Source organism: Pelobates fuscus, chromosome 5 (genome assembly GCF_036172605.1).
Source record: "Pelobates fuscus isolate aPelFus1 chromosome 5, aPelFus1.pri, whole genome shotgun sequence".
In the NCBI taxonomy this organism is placed as follows: Eukaryota; Metazoa; Chordata; class Amphibia; order Anura; family Pelobatidae; genus Pelobates; species Pelobates fuscus.
In genome coordinates, this window is record NC_086321.1 from 380,605,901 (window position 1) to 380,623,636 (window position 17,736).

At 40.6% G+C, this 17,736-nt stretch overlaps 1 protein-coding gene across 5 annotated transcripts in view; it reads left to right on the forward strand.

Annotated features, from left to right (window-relative positions):
* AATK (apoptosis associated tyrosine kinase) overlaps nt 1-17,736 on the forward strand; it is a 92,986-nt gene that overhangs the window by 46,278 nt on the left and 28,972 nt on the right. For 3 of the 5 annotated variants that reach the window (XM_063456305.1, XM_063456309.1, XM_063456306.1), the window contains 5 exons: nt 1,113-1,254; nt 6,744-6,823; nt 7,612-7,730; nt 12,309-12,396; nt 13,993-14,126. In XM_063456305.1, coding sequence (XP_063312375.1) covers nt 1,113-1,254; nt 6,744-6,823; nt 7,612-7,730; nt 12,309-12,396; nt 13,993-14,126 — 563 coding nt within the window. Of the gene's footprint in view, nt 1-1,094; nt 1,255-6,743; nt 6,824-7,611; nt 7,731-12,308; nt 12,397-13,992; nt 14,127-17,736 lie in introns of all 5 variants that reach the window. The other 2 variants (XM_063456304.1, XM_063456308.1) reach the window with 1 other exon arrangement.

Consider the following 17,736-nt stretch of genomic DNA (forward strand, 5'->3'; position numbering starts at 1 on the left):
TTGCACGGTATTTGCTGATTTTCCCATGTACGAAGACTACTAGTTGGGAGAGCGTGCCTGCATGGCGTGCATATGTAGATGCCCAGGAGAGGAGATGGCAGCAGCGTTGAGGGGGAGCCTGTGGGCATGCGTGTGGCATACTTGTTCTGTAAACAGCAGCTGGCATCTTTCAATACAGAGGAAATGGGTCATCCCTGTGCCAGCTGTAATGCCACGCTAAGTCATGCATGAGTAATTGCATCATGGCGACTCCTGGAGCGTGTTGGGGGCCAGCCGATACGGTTATTTAGAAAGCTTGCTCAAGTGTGGGGGAACAGCGATAATAGGGCACACTTAACCCCGTTAAATAATTTAATTTCCAGCTCTGAAACATGTACGTGCCTCGCCAAGTTAACATTATCGCACAGACACTATTAGAAACTACACACGTTTCATACAGTTTGGGGGGTGGGGGGTTTGAGACTTATGCACAACTAACAAACCAGAGCAATGAATTGATGTTTGGCTTAGGACAGCCCAACCGATGCTGGCAAACTACATTTCCCAAGATACTCGTGCCATCTTTAGAGCAGTATGGGCAATGTTACTGACAGGCAGCGAGGTCACATTTATCAATAACTTGCTTATAAACCTGCCAGCAGATTGGGACATCTTATGTTTACTGTACGTCAGCAACGGACAGGCCGGCTGCCATCTTGGATGTGCGCTATTTTGTGTAAATAAATTATTAGTACATAGGGTGTATCCTCTAAGCTATCACATCATGGAATGAACCAAGTTGTGAGTTGACAGATATTCAGAGTAAATTTAACATTTTGACCAAATTGCTGAATTGGAAAAAATAAGTTTGTTTTCAGTTTGGCCTTTTTAGACTAAAATGAAAGTAAACACATTTTATCGAATGAACCTGTTAGTTGACAATAGTATTGAAAACAATTCGGCCTAAATATCATCTTCATATTGAATGTTACATTTTGCAAATTGGTTGTCAATTCACCGTACTTTGCCTTTAAGTGATTTAACCTCTTGTTTTCTGGAGAAAACTCTGTGTCCCTCCTTTTCTTTTTCTTCTTTTCTATGTGGAAATAATGAAGGCCCCTTGTTGTCCTCAGGAGCTTGACAATGTGGAGGGAGAAGATTACACCACTGAATTTTCTGTCCAGAGCTCCCCCGCGGCGCAGAATGGGCCCGAGGTGTATGTTCTGCCTCTTACAGAGGTCTCCGTGCCAATGTCCAAACAGCCTGGAAGATCAGGTAAGGAGAGGTCCTTCTGCGTGATATCTGTGTTACGCTGGGTACGGAGCATACTATCACTATCAGCCAATATACACATTGTACAACGCCACGGAATATGCTGGCATTTTATAAATCGTATTTATTCTAGATTGGTAGCATGTAAAACTGTATGCCCTACTATATACGTTTTTTTTTGTAGCATCACGTTACGGTAAGTAAATTGGTTACGTCTTCTATATATCATCCTCCCCTTCAGCCGCTGCCACTTCCTAAAACCAGTCGCTAGTAATTGTCACTCCTGGCTGCTGGGTACTCAGCTCTGCCAACTTCTTGTCCTTGTCACTTCTATAGACAATACAAGACGAATACTGGATGGATCGAGTGCAGCTCGCCAGGGAATTTTCTAATTGAGCTGGCTCTTTAAGTTATTAACTCTTTCATAACCCGTGGAATATAGTTTGTAGTGGTTTGACACCCGTGGCACCACTCCATGGTGTGTCTGTAAACTGTGAGGATATACAGGGTGTAGTATTGAAGCAGAGTTTCAGCTGTGGCACGGATTAGTTTTGTCTCACAGCACTGGATAACGTCCACACTTCGAGCCAGTCCTAATGGAATTAAAAACAGGAATTTTCCAAGTGTATCGGTACCATCTATCCTGCATCCATAAGTACCATGTTTTTCTGAATCCTGTTCTTTAATCTCACAGATTATTTTTTCAGATAGCCCTGACACTCACATTTCCACAAACGGTCTGGATTCCGGTCAGGTAATAATGGGTACAGGGGTGAGACAAACTGCACCTGGTGGCATCTCACCATGACGCCTATGGATTGCCCACCAAGCTTATTATTTACCCACCGGACAATTTCAATAAAAATGTGTGATCTCTGAGATTTCCTATAGTGTGGTGAGGACAGACACCTTTACCAATGCGTTTGAGCCTGTGAGGGGTGCAGTAATTTTGGAGAAATATTCGGGTATACCTAAATGATTTCTTATATACCCAGACTTAAATGGCTCCAGAATGCATTCTATATTGTACATCTTCCAATCCAGGGATCACGCATAATAATACATTCATTTAAATGGAATTAGTGGTGCCAGGGAAAGCTGTTTTCCATTAACGGATACGTCCTGAAAGCCCTAGCTTCACTATGTTTGAGACCAGATTCTATTTTGCATTCAAATTAGATTGGCTAGAATCCTCTCTAAATAAACTCAACACAAAAAAAATACAAAATGCAGAATTGGACACCTTCAGGGCTATTTAGTGTTAATTATCCAGGAATCAAAGTGAATTTCAAATTTCAAGCCGGAGTAGCTGAACTGGGAGCAGAGCTGCCCGGGAGAATGTTCTAAGTTCGGCTACTTTAGCCTTAAATTTAAAATTCACTTAGAACTGACTTTGAATTCTGAACAATTCTCACTTCAGTAAATAACCTTCCTTATATTGACTCTGGGCAGCGGTGGGACTATTTCTGGTGCAGCTGCACCTTGAGGGCTCCTTCGGGTGGTCGATGAACTTGGGGCCACCTGAAGGTTATTGCTAAACAGGGGTCCGTCCCGGTGTGTACGTGTGTCTGTCTCAAGGTGTGTGTTCCTATCTGTGTAGGTATGTATGTGGCTGTGTATGTACGTATGTGCATATATCCCAGCAATCATACATTAGCAAAACATGCAAACACACCCTTGCTATCAAACACAAATATTACATACAAACACACCCTGCATACAAACACACTCCTGCACTCAAACACAAACATTATATACAAACACAAACATTACATACAAACACGCCCTGCTTACAAACACACTCCTGCACTCAAACACAAACATTATATACAAATCCAAACACACTCCTGCACTCAAACACAAACATTACATACAAACATGCCCTGGTTACAAACACACTTCTGCACTCAAACACAAACATTACATACAAACATGCCCTGCATACAAACACACTCCTGTACTCAAACACAACCTGCATACAAACACACTCCTGTACTCAAACACAACCTGCATACAAACACACTCCTGTACTCAAACACAACCTGCATACAAACACACTCCTGTACTCAAACACAAACATTACATACAAACACGCCCTGCATTCAAACTCACCCTGCATTATACAAATGGCAATAAAACATACATATACACCCCTACATGCACACACATACTCTATAAAAAACACTGCTCACAAATACAACCCTGCAAGGATGGGCATATGGTCGATCTACAGCTATCATAGCATTATGGGAGTTGTACGACAGATGGGGATCTACCTTTTGGCCACTCTTGCACTAGAGGGGGGCCCAAAAGAATTTATTGCACCAGGACCCCCTCTACGTTATTTCAGCCGCTGACTCTGAGTAATGAGTTGAGGAACTAGTTTAAATAGTGTTTGCTGGTTTACAGGATAAATATTGGATCGTGCCAGTGTACCCATGACCTGCCGTGATGGTTTCCAACCCTTACCTCATACGTCTTTGGCTACATCTTCTATTATACTGGGGACACAATTCTGACACAGTCATTTATTAGTGAGAAGTGAAAGTGAATTTCAGATTTAAGGCCACAGTAACCAAACTGACAGCATAGCGAGCTTTAAACCTTCAATTTAATACTCACGGTTAATGTTATTCCTTCAGTCATTTCCAATAAGATTTTTTTTAGACCACACTGTTACCTGTTGTGTTATTTTTTTATTTATACTGTTAATTATAATATAAAACACTTGAGAACTTTTAAAAGGCAATTCGGCTCTGATATTCTTACCCCATCATCGCATCATTGAATAATATTATTTTAAGTAGAAAAGCTGAACTGTTTTCAAAAACATAAAGTAAACAAAAATACATGTACATTTGGCAATTTATAACAAAAAGAGTTGGAAGGAAAAGCACAGAAAATGGCAGAAAGAGGCGTTTTTCGTAGAGCTGGACCGGTGCAATGTAATAACCCGTTTACTGTCAGGTCAGGAGGTGTTGTGCTGTCACTTTAAATGTGGAATACGGGACATGTGCTCCAGGACAGGATGTACTCTTAAGGGAACCCCGAGATTGGGGTGAAAAATGACAGTTCCCTGCTATGCTCGCACGCAGTGAGAAAGTAGGTAGTGGTACAGATTCTGTCGGACACCTGTCTCATGTTAGGCACTCCCAGCCTTGTTGCTACATCGTACAGGGGTAGTCACTGCCCTCGAGAAAATACATTTTTCTGTGTATGATGTTGAGGAATGAGTTGTTGTTTTTTCTAATTTCATTTATTTATTTTAGGCTTTCACAAAAAAACTGCCTCACCTTATATACGTCTTTATAAAAACATGTATTAAAATGTTATTGTAAAAATAAGCGTTGTTACAGTGATAGTGTGTGTGGTGTTCCAGAATGTGCGTGTTTTGTATGTGTTTGTGGGAACAAGGCACAAACCTGGTACCACTTGGAAAGAGCGAGAATATAAAAATGGTTAGTGCATCACCTTCTTGCAGTGTGTGGGCTTGGCCCAAACAATGTCCATAGCTGTCCAGGGCTGCCTCTGTCACTGACCATGAGTGGGACTGGAATCTGGATGAGGAATTCATTGCTTTCAATTTTTATTTCTCCTTGAGAACAAAGGGGTGTGCTAAGGAATGGGGAACGTAAAAAACAAACCACTCAAAGTACAGACGTTTCTGCAGACAACGGACCCTTTTGACAGATGCCCAGCCCGCCCATGTTTGCGTTGATGCTACACAGAATGCTCTCAGTGTCTTTGTGTCTATAGAGACAGTGAGAAGCCGTGCCAGGCAGGCCACAATGACGCTGTGTGTCACTGCAGCCCTGGAATTTTAGGGCATGGTGGTGGGATGGCTGGCGTGGGAGCACGGAGAGGCTAAATGTCAGAGAGATAATTGCAATGTGAAATGAATATGGGGAATGTTTGAACGCTGCTCAGACCTCATCCTTTCCCAGTAATATTAGTCAGACAAGTTGTACTTTTCCATCTTTTGTGCGGATTAACTCCAATGCCCATCAGAGCTACAAATGGGAATTATAGTCCAGCAAATCATTAGCTGCATATTGTCCAGCCACTTGCTGATATTCCTGGTGACAGCATTTTGGTAGCGTGTGTGTTTAGGGACAATTTAATTTGGAAATGCAATTTATCTCGATTTCATTATAGACATCCTTTATTGTAGCAATCATTATAGCACAGTTTATAATATTATTGTATTGTACTAATGTTGGGCACAGTCTGGAGGTTTATGGGTGTCTAGGGCTGGAGAACACTTTGGTGTGAATGGTGACCCATGGTAAGGGATACCTGTATTCAAGGTGCTTTGGATGGTAAACGTATAACCTGATCGAGAGTTATGGGGGTTACAGTTCAAAACACCTTGAAGGCAGGTTCTCCATAATTATAGATACCCGAACTCTAAACAAACCCAACCACAGGCCTCCCTAATGCCACCCCAACCCTAACATCTCCAATCACTAAAATAATTGAATTATTCCCAGCATTTTTACATCACAATGCTCTTAGAAATGCCCTGCCATTGGCCTAAATTTAGAAATGGATTTTGAATTCCAAACATTTCCCCCTTTAATTAATAACCCTGACAAAGTCATTTACAAAGTTTAATTGTCAGGAATTCAAAGTGAATTGAAAGTATTTCTAATTAACGCTAGAGTTGTGTGATGATAATATCTGATGTATTCTCCGAACCTTACAGTTTGTCCAAATCACATAACACTCAGCCATGTTCTGCCAAATCGTAAGGCAAGGGGAATGCCAAACAATGCTCCTTTCAGAATGGATGGCACCATCTTCGCTGTCAGGGGCCCCATGGGGCCAGGTATTACTGGGATATTCACTAGGCTCCAAATTGTAGTAACTTAGAATCTAAATGCCAACATTTATGAAAATGTTTTTAATTTGTAGAAATTCTCGGCTTAGAAATTTTAGCTACAATGTAAAAATGTGGATTTTAATTCACTGTGATTAGATTTTTATGAAGAAAACCTCTTTACAAGTTCAGTATACAGTTAGCTAGCAGTGAACATATTTACCTTTATTCTCAGGAACCCTATAGTCCAGGGGTTAATCGGCTTCATTCTCATTGAACAAGGCTTGACGTGGTGCAACAGTCAGCACATTAACCAACTGAGCTATCTTACTAACCTAACTCATGATGTTACGTTACCTCTGCGTGGAAATCGAGAAATCACACTATACACCGACCTGACCTTTAACGCATCCGATTTATTCCAGTCTCCCTCTGTGACTAATGCCAATTTACCAGATTCTTGTTTTACTTTTTTTAAACTAAGATCCTTTGATATTTCAGTTTATTATTATTTATACAGCTCCAACATAGTTTGCAGTTCTGTACAATGAGGAAGGTAAAATAAATATGAAAAACAAGTTAATGGGAGCAGAACAATCTAATAATCTAGAGTTCGGTTGATAAAGCAATTCGAGATAAGGTAGATGATGTTTTTCTTGTCTGTTTGTTACAGTGCAGCTTCTCAAATCCACAGACCTGGGAAGGCAGAGTCTACTTTACCTGAAGGAGATTGGACATGGCTGGTTTGGCAAGGTGGGTGTATGTCTGCGCCCCCTGCTGGCTGTACAATGCATTACAGACAGCTCTTGCTTGTTTGAGAAGAGTGCAATAATATTTTATTAAAAACTGTATCCCCGAGATTTGGTAATATTTCAGTTAACACACCCGTTATATGTGGCTTGTATATATACATTTGATTCTGATGAAAGCCCAGAAGGAGGGCTGAAACGTCGATAATTTTTATGGATTTACTGTAAAAGATTTAAGATTTTAAACCTGGAAAAGACCGCGAGTGCAAGCTATTCCTCTCGTTCTCTCTCTCACTATCCTTCTCTCTCTTTCTCTATCCTTCTTTCTCTCTTTCTCTCTCCTTCTCTGTCTCTCACTATACTTCTCTCTCTCTCACTATCCTTCTTTCTCTCTTTCTCTCTCCTTCTCTGTCTCTCACTATACTTCTCTCTCTCTCACTATCCTTCTCTCTCTCTTTCTCTCTCCTTCTCTGTCTCTCACTATCCTTCTCTCTCTCTTTCTCTCTCCTTCTCTCTCCTTCTCTGTCTCTCACTATCTCTCTCTCTCTATCCTTCTCTCTCTCTTTATATTTGGGGTTCGGGATGGTAGAAATTCCCCTTTATTAGTGAATATCAATCTTGACGTGTGTCCATTTGGGACTGTCAGGGTTATTTACTAAATCGAGAATTCAAAGTGAATTTCAAATTTATGGTAAAATAATCAGCTCTACTTTCAGTTCGGCCTTAAATTTGAAATGTTCTTTACGTGATTACTTTAGTAATTAGCCGTGTCTGCTTTGCATTATATTATAGGTTCTGCTCGGGGAGGTGAACTCGGGGATAAGCAGCACACAGGTTGTTGTGAAGGAGCTGAAGGTCAGCGCCAGTGTTCAGGAACAGATGCTGTTTCTAGAAGAGACCCACCCATACAGGTATGTACCTGTCCTGTGCATGTTACATCACCAGTTCCCCAGCCAAGTAATGTAACAATCGCCAAGCCCCCTGCTCACAGAAAGACAATGTTATACCGAGTTTAGCCAGTGGGTGGCGTCTGTTGAATGAACATTCTGAAAGGAATGCGTGTCTACATTAACCCTTTACGTCAAGGCTCTCACTGTGTCATTATATACTTACTATTATTATTATTATTTTATTATTTATATCGCGCCAGCAAATTCCGTAGCACTCAGAGTAAAACATTCAAGATTATCCTACTGTCTGCACACACGTCATACTGAAAAACTACTATAACCACTTATTTCATCTTTTCTTTTATTATTCATTTTAAGAATACAAAATAACCAATAAAGAATGTACAGTTAAAATACAAGTTTGTATCGGAGTAATTAAATTCAGTGTGAATCGTTGGCAACTGTAGTGAATTTCAGATTATTTGACCCAAATAGTTTAACTGGAAACATAGTTAGATTGTAAGCTTCTTTGAACAGGGCATTCGTCACTTCTGGTGTCTGTCAGCATTATTTCAGTCTGTTGGTTATTTATTGTAAAATATCTCCATGTAAATCTAATTAATATATCTCCCAATGATGTTACTCTACGCAGTATTTTAGTTTAATTTATTGTAAAATACAATCTGCTGTAATCAGGGTTTATGATTCCATAAATCAGTTTGTTAATACTGTAGTCATGGCGTCTTTCTTAGAATATTTCTTAATAAGGTTCTGTTAGTGGAGGAAAATATCCCTGCCTGTTCCCTTTCATTTGTTCGGTTTACGGCTAGATAGAGTGAATGCTTGAACCTTGTTTTTTCGAATACGGTGTCTTGGTTCCACCCCAAGTCTTGGGAACAGGATACAAGTTCACACCTCGCCCCTTCCTGTACGCCGGGTCTTTACTCTGAGCGTCTACCAAACTAGTTAATTGTTTCTCGAGGGCCAGAGAGTAACATATAAAGAGCAGAGAGAGTTAAGGTTTGAATTTATTGACGGCAGGAATATTTACTGGTTTCCATGGAAACAGCCTCACTTTTAGAAAATTGCCCTATGAATGTTCTTTGTTGCTAACCCCCATTAGTCCCTTACATGTATAGACCTAGTCCAGTATAGACCTCCAGTCAGCATCCCAAATATAAGCAGAACCTCTGAAACATTATCGTTGGATAAGATAATAAATTCTTACATTACTCTGAATGCTGTCAGTTTGACTACTCTGGTCTTAAATTTGAAATTCACTTTGAATTCTCTCTTTAGTAAATAATCCTAAGTAACCGGATTATTCACTAAAGTGAGAATTGTCAGAACTTAATTTCAAATTTAAAGTCAATTCTGCCAATCAGCTATGCTTGCAGTTCGCCTATTCGGCCTTAAATTTGAATTCCTGACAGTCCTCTCGTTGGTAAATAACGCTCAATATGTAAATCTTTTAACGATGATTTCACATGTTTCTTTGGCCTGCCTCACTGTAGTATATACAATAAATCAATGTCTGCAAGCTGGGACGGTGGCTGTAATATACATTCCGTGCTTTCTGAATACGAGACACTGCTCACACAATCTGTCATTAATATTTTGGGACTTTATTAAATGAGGCAGAGCTGAGCTCAGGTGACCGTTCCTCATTAATTGGCAAGCACTGTGTACGTTTTAAACACTCCGTGTTCTCAGGTGTGTTGCAAACAGGCGCACTCACCAACGCTGTCAGTATGTGCTTGTGGTACGTACGTCGCTGTTTGGAATGTCTGCTATATTGTTGCTTTCTTAAGTTCTCTTGCCAAATTCTTTACAAATAGATGTACAATCTTGAAATTGTTGCTTACTGGTAAAAAAAAAAATGTACAGCTTTAAATAGAAACTGGCACTTTTATACGTTACATTTGTTATTATATTACAAAATTACTTTGTAACTCCCCCTGGTTTCAACTAGAGAATCGGTCCTGGTACTTCCTGGTTTGTTTAGCTCAGAGGAGATAAAAGAGGCAGTAATTGCCCAGAGCACCTGCCTTGCAAAGACTTCTCATTGAGCTGCATTGGGAAGTCTGTGATTGGACAGCCACAGAAAGTATGGGCGGGGTTAGAAGGGGAGCTGTTTTTAGATATACATGCCTAATTAAATGTATCCATGTTTTCATTTGGCATATATCTATTAACCCCTTAAGGATGGCGGGCATGCTATGCCGTCCTTGAGGACCCGGCTCTAAACGCCGGCAGTCAGCATAGCACGTCCCCGCTGTCCTATTTACTTACCCGCTCGGCAGCGATCCCATATATATATATATATATTAATATCAAAATACACATAGAATGACATTGATTAAATATCCATATATATAATTCCAGGGAATTTAATTTTCTAGCCCTATATTTAACCGTTAACTTTCCAAGACACCATAAAACCTGTACATGGGGGATACTGTTTTACTCGGAAGACTTTGCTGAATACAAATATTAGTGTTTCAAAACAGTAAAAAGTATTACAACTATGATATCGTCAGTGAAAGTGAAATTTTTTGCATTTTTCACACAAATGGCACTTACACTGACAATATAATTGTTGTGATACGTTTCACTGTTTTGAAACACTAATATTTGTGTTCAGCGAACTCTCCCGAGTATAACAGTACCACTCATGTACAGGTTTTATGCTGTTTTCAAAAGTTACAAAGTCAAATGTAAGGCTTGCGTTTCAGTTTTTTTCACATTGAAATTCGCCAGATTGGTTAGGTTGCCTTTGAGACCGTATGGTAGCCCAGGAATGAAAATACAATTTTCAATAGTAGACAACCCAAGGTATTGCAAATGAGGTATGTCCAATCTTTTTAGTAGCCACTTAGTCACAAACACTGGACAAAATTGGTGTTTAAATTAGTTTTTTACATTTTTCACACACAAACAAATATTAACACTAAATTTGGCAAGTGTTTGTGACCAAGTGGCTACTAAAAAAGACCGGACATACCCCAGTTGCAATACATTGGGTTGTCTTCTATTGCAAATGGTATCCCATCATGGTAGTAATTCTCATTCCTGGGCTACCATACAGTCTCAAAGGCAACTTAACCAATCTGGCGAATTTCAATGTGAAAAAAATGAAAAATGTAACGTGCTATATTTGACCCTGTAACTTCCCAAAACACCATACAACCTGTACACATGGGGTACGGTTTTACACGTGAGACATCGCTGAATACAAATATGTGTATTTTATTGCAGTACAAGCTAACAGTATTATGACAATCACAGTTAAAATGTCACATAAAACTAAACAAATTAAACAAATTCTTATTCTCTCCCATTTTTAAAATATTTTATTGATATTAAATTATGTTTCATAGCTAAATATTTGATGTTAAATGAAAGCCCTGTTTCCCCTGAATACAATTATATTTAATAAGTGTGGGTGCATTTAATATGAAAGAGGTGAATTACGGTTGGACAGACATATAGCGAAAATGCCAGGTTTTGTTTACGTTTTGTTTTGGACACAACGTGTACATTTGGCTCAGTCCTTAAGGGGTTAAACAGTGGTTTCTATTTATTTTAGATTTTGGCAGTGGAGTGTCCCTTTCAGTTATTTTGGGTGTTCCAGCACCTTGTGTATAGGGGATCAAAGGCTACCTAATGCCCAATAATGGCCACGTTTGGTAAACTTTATAAAACCCTAATTTCCCCATCGTGCTCAGCTAGCCTGAAGGCATCCTTGTCCTAGCTCATTTCTAATATTCTAGATTAATATTATTATTATTTGCTTTCTAATGCATCAACATTTTTTTTAAATGTATTTTTTCCTAAGACCAGGTAATGATTGTGAAAGGGCTCATTGTTCTCTCCCCGTTTGACAGTTTGTTAGTCTTTGCACAAAGGAAAGGAGAAGCTGCCTGTCCCGACGTGCTGCAGACAATCTCCTGTGTTATTATATGTCGAGTCGAGTCAGAGAGGAGGGACTGCTAGAGGTTTAAACGCTATCACTGGCTGAATCTATTCATTTTTCACAATATTTCAAATTGTGATCCATAAAAAATAAATAAACCGGTTTTAAAATTTGCCCTAAAACAGCCAAACTTAGCGTGTACCTAATCTGAGTCTTGCTACGCTAGATATTGTAACCAGTGAACAAATCTAACACCTCGCTGACCCCCAAACAGGGGACCTGCGCAGCCTTTTATTGAGCTTTATTTCAATCAGATTGTAACCTGTGCATTGTTATAAAACAGCTGGTCATGGCACAGGGGTCCCGAACAAATGGGGGTTGAGGTCTGGAGCAGTGAATACTGCCTGCTTGTTTTCATGAGATTATATGAAAATTGTGGAAACGCAAAGTTTCTGAACTGCTGTGCCAAAGGCGATTTTTTTTTTTTTTTGTAAAGGTCGTAATTGACATGTGATCTAGTAAACTGTATATATGAAAATGGATGCATGTATATGTCTAACCTTAAAAATGAAGTTTTTAGAATGGGAGGTTTTTAGAATTATTTTATTGTCATTAAATCATTCCCCCGTTGTTATGTTCAGCTGGGCTAGCATTCTTTAACGCTTGGCCACTTCTATCCTCAGAGTCCTCCAACATGACCACCTGCTGCAGTGCTTGGCACAGTGCGCAGAGATCACCCCTTACCTGCTGGTCATGGAGTTCTGCTCATTGGTAAGTTCAGTTCCTGAAACACGGGAGTTCAAGAGAGGACAGGTAACCTTTAAAATGTCTGCTTGGGCGCAGTGCCAGGGGTTAAGTTCACCTGCTCATTAACACAAAAGAGAACAAAAGGGCAGGAAATTGTACCCCGCTGGCATCTTATGTAACCTGGCACAGGAGTTTGGAAGGAGAATCTAATTTTACACACCACTGGATACTGCAATAATTGAGGGACATTTCCATTGATGTCTACCTGGGTAGAACCTTCGGGATGGCCATTTCAGTGCCGGCAGATGGGCCAGAAACCTTTTTTTGTAACGGTCTATCCCTAGAACTAGAGACTGGGGCAGTGATGTGACGTCTGTCTCTGAGATTGACGACCGTTTTCATGCAGTTATCTTTGAGGTCACTTTTGAGTTGATAAAGCATTGGAATTAGTGAATCCCTCTTGATTAATTTAAAGGAGCACTATAGGGTCAGGAACACAAACATGTATTCCTGGCCCTATAGTGTTAAAACCACTATCCAGCCCCATTGGCCCCCTTTGCCTCCCTAAATATAGTAAAATCTTCCTGTATTCAAGCCTGAAGCTGCTGGCTCTGCCCTGTCTGCCTCAGAAACAACAAGCAGTCTGCTGACATAATCAGAAGTGGTAGCCTGATCCAATCACAGTGCTTTCCCATAGGATTGGCTGAGACTGACAAAGAGGCAGATCAGGGGCAGAGCCAGCATGATTCAAACACAGCCCTGGCCAATCAGCATCTCCTCATAGAGATGAATTGAATCAATGAATCTCTATGAGGAAAGTTCAGTGTCTGCATGCAGAGGGAGGAGACACTGAATGTTTGGATGCATTTTAGGCAGCCATGACCCAGGAAGCATCTCTAACAGCCATCTGAGGAGTGGCCAGTGAAGTTATCACTAGGCTGTAATGTAAACACTGCATTTTCTCTGAAAAGACAGTGTTTACAGCAAAAAGCCTGAAGGGAATGATTCTACTCACCAGAACAAATTCAATAAGCTGCAGTTGTTCTGGTGACTATAGTGTCCTTTTAAGGATAGCACAAACTCACATTATCATGGCGATTCTTTGCAGTCAAGTCCTGATTATAACGAGCACAGCTATCAAACGTCGATGTTTTAACAGCTTAAACAGTCAAACGCATGCTAAATGTCATAACATTCACCCAAACAAATCTGTACTTTAGAATGTATATATGTATTCTTAACATATTTGTTGAAAACATGGAATTTACGTTTAATTAACAGTCTGTAATTCTTCCAGCGGACCTTCTAGAGCAATTTTTCCATAACCAGTCCTGAAGACCCACCAACAGCCCAGGTTTTGTCTGTATCTCCATTGGAATATGTCAATCCTGGACTGTTGGTGGGCCGTGAGGACTGGTTTGGAACCACTGTTCTACAGGATTAAATAACTGAACAGCAAATATTTGCTGCAAAGACCAAGTTCTATTTTAATGTTGATTATTTATATTGTAAAACCTTTATAACCACTAATGCTTATAATGTGGCTTGGATGTATACGAAATTTAAAAAATATAATTCATTGGGATTTCAGTTCGACCCTAACCATCTGATTATGTCTAGGGAGATCTGAAAGGCTACCTGCAGAGCTGTGCAGCCACTGAGTCCACCGCCCCCGACCCCCTGACACTGCAGAGGATGGGCTGTGAGGTTTGCTCTGGTCTCTTGCACTTACACAAGAATAACTACACCCACAGGTAAGAGGGACGATGTTGGGTGAGGTGGGTCCATGATCCTGTGTTATATCTCTTTAGCAATCAATACTTTTCTAGAAGCGATTACTTTTGTCATTTAGCACAGTGACTTCTGATCTACGACCCTCCTTCTCCACGTGTCTGATAAAGTTTGTTCCCCTCCTGGAGCCTCAGCATTTTATCCCTGTCACCTGCTCCCCTCGCCACTTACTCCAGATACACATCTCTGGGCGCCTCTCTCGGTTTGTCCCCTGGAACAATATCCTGATGCTGAATGAGTGGGACATAGAAGCTCCAGCATCAGTGATTTTGTTGCAGGGGGCACTCACAGCTCCTGGTCCCACGGATGGAAGCGTGCACCCGTCACCTGACACCCGTCACGTCAGCGATCTCTGTCCATGTATCTGTTGTCACCAAGCCCTGGACACTCTCTGATACTCTTCAACCAATCTCTAAAGTCGTATCTCTCTTCTGTTTACTAGTAGATTGTTTGTATTCTGTCCTAACTTCGACGGACAGGTTCTCTGTCTTTTTCATTTCTCTTTGCCTTTCCCTGCTTTTTTTTTGTTGTTCTATATTTCACATTTTCACTTGTGTTTAGTTAAGAAATACCATTTAAAATAACAGAATATTGCTACTAATACGGGGCATTCTGTAAGGTGGGTCTGTTCATTAAGGTGACAGAGGGGATTAATGAGTTTTTAGTTAGAGGAAATGTCTTTGATAAGACTTGTTTATTAAAACAATGCTGTACAAATCGGATTTTATAAGGCAGCAGACACACACACTGCTTTGTGTTACGAGCTAATTATCGTATAATTATTAAACCATAACATAACGTGGATTATTATGGCCCCTAGGGTACCAGCTAGACCTCCATGAAGTCAGCAATTAACATCAATGATAATAAATCACTATTCGAGACATAATGATCTTATCTCTCAATCTAACAATCGGTCCGTACCCCTGCCGGTCCTTTTTGCACATTTTATTTCGTAGCCGTCTCCATTTTGACCCTTAAAGTTATTTTTAGCTTCAGCCAAGGTCCATAGCACACCTCTGTTAATCACTAAACATAATATTCTTGTGTCTTTTGTGAGATTCTTTGAAACAGAAAAATGTAAAATGCAATTTATTGATCCAGTCTAGCAATGCAGAAGTAGCTCTGATATGATGATGGTAGGCCCTCTTATCGCGTAGTGACTGGTGAAGGTGACCAGTGCTAGTTATGGTTTATGTTTCCCTCCTAAAACTGATTTCGGTTCATGTTTAAATCATGCAGTGATACACAGGCTTTCCACTTGCACTATATAGATATGTTTTTATCCGTTATATAGCTTTTGTTAAACATTATGTTGTGAAGCTCACAAACATTCTATTTGCAGTTAGGATTCATAATTTGGCTCCTCCTAAATAAATAAATGAGCAGGGGTCCCTGACACTCTCAATAACTGGGACAGGTCTGGGGGTGGGGGAGGTTCAGGCCCCTAAAAAACTGTGTGGATTTTCCTGGCATTAAACAGGAAAACTGTAGAATGAACTCCCCTCTTCCCAAACCCTGTGTGGCGTGGAGTGAAGGGTTAATAATCAGGTCCAGTCCTTCCTTCCTCATCTTCATCAGTGCACGGGATTGGACAGTAACCTCTAACGATTGAATCCTCGATACCAATAAAAATAATCACCAATATGAAATATAAAATATTGAGCTCCGAACGGAGGCTTTGAAGCCTAGAGCAACTATTAAAATAAACAGAGACACAGGAATAGAATCCGTACCTGCGAGCAGAGTAAAGAATGAGGATATACAGGTATCTCGCTGGCGGTATATCTGTAGATCAGCTCCTGTCAGTCCATGAATGACTGCAGCACATGCAGAGTGGAGCAAAAACCACTTGATCGAAGATATATGGTGGCCCAATGCCCTGCGGTGGTAGGGCTGAGGAGGGGGCTTTCTATTTTATAACCATAGTCACACCAATTAGTACTATGAAAGGTTAGTAATGAGTCCCTTGTGACTTTGGTGAACCCCAGATCTTCACCTAGTGGCTGTACGAGCTCTTTTCTGGTTTTGTTAGACAATCAGTTCTGCGTGGCAACCTGTGTTGTCTGTGTTGCGTATGTGTGGTCTCTGCACACGCTAGTGGACTTAACCAAGATAATAGGAGACATTTAATCAGGCAAAACAAAATACAGAATTATTGAGCACTGGCTTAAAACAAAATCAACAAAATAGTGGGTTGTCTGTGTGCCCAGAAGATAAACTCCTTTTAATGCAGATATTAAGGTAAAGGCATGTCACATAGACCTCAGATGATCTTTAAAGAGTGGAGGAACTCTGCAAAACATTCTAATACCAAATGCAGTCATCTTCTTATTTTCTGTTGAGTAATGCATTTTTTTTTCTGCGAGACAAGTTCATTATGTGTCAAATGACATTGTATTTTTGCCTGGTAATGTCTGCTGTTATTAATTTATTTATGACTAGATTTATTATGTACATTCGATGTGTACATTCTTTGTATCTGTGAATAGAAAAGATCTACGGTAATCAGTAATACAAACTATGATAAGAGACAATGGGAGCACTTACTGCCCCTGCTGTCACCCATTTTACTTGTGTAGAAAAGAGAATCACAGTAAAGATCAATGGGACAGATAGTCAAACTGATTACCTACTGCTCGGACCGATTTGGCTTCAGAATTTTACAGTAAAATGTGGTACTTTGCTATCAATCAATATATGTCGGGAGAATGGGCTAATAATAATTATTATTTATACAGCGCCAACAGATTCCGTAGCGCTTTACAATATTATGAGAGGGGATTTAACTATAAATAGGACAATTACAAAGAACTTACAGGAACGATAGGTTGAAGAGGACCCTGCTCAAACAGGCTTACAGTCTATAGGAGGTGGGGTATAAAACACAATAGGACAGGAATTTGCAGTCAAATAAGGTGGGCTGCTATTTAGGAGAGGACAAGAGACAGGTATGTGAGGTAAGGGTTAGTCTGGGAGGCCATAATCTTTCCTAAAAAGATGGGTTTTAAGGCACTTCTTAAGAGATGCAAGACTAGGGGAGAGTCTGATGGCGGTAGGCAGGCTATTCCATAGGAAGGGAGCCGCCCGCGAGAAGTCCTGCAAGCGTGAGTTGGCCGTACGGGTGCGAGCAGCGGTCAGGAGGTGGTCACGGGCAGAGCGGAGAGACCGAGAAGGGGCAAACCTATGGATCTGTGAGGAGATATAAGAGGGGCTAGAGTTGTTCAGTGCTTTATAGGTGTGAGTTAGTACCTTGAATTGACTCCTATGGCATACAGGAAGCCAATGTAAGGACTGGCAGAGGGGTGAGGTGAGAGAACCGACTAGAGAGGAAAATCAGTCTGGCAGCAGCGTTCATTATGTACTGTAGCTGTGCAGTACGGCTTTTGGGAAGACCAATCAGGAGAGGGTTACAATAATCCATGCGGGAAATTACTAGAGCATGGACAAGCTCCTTGGTAGCATCTTGCGTAAGAAAGGGGCGGATGCGGGCTATGTTTTTAAGATGGAATCTACAGGATTTGGGGAGAATGGGCCGACTGGGTTTAGCGGGCAGTATGTCGGGGACAATGG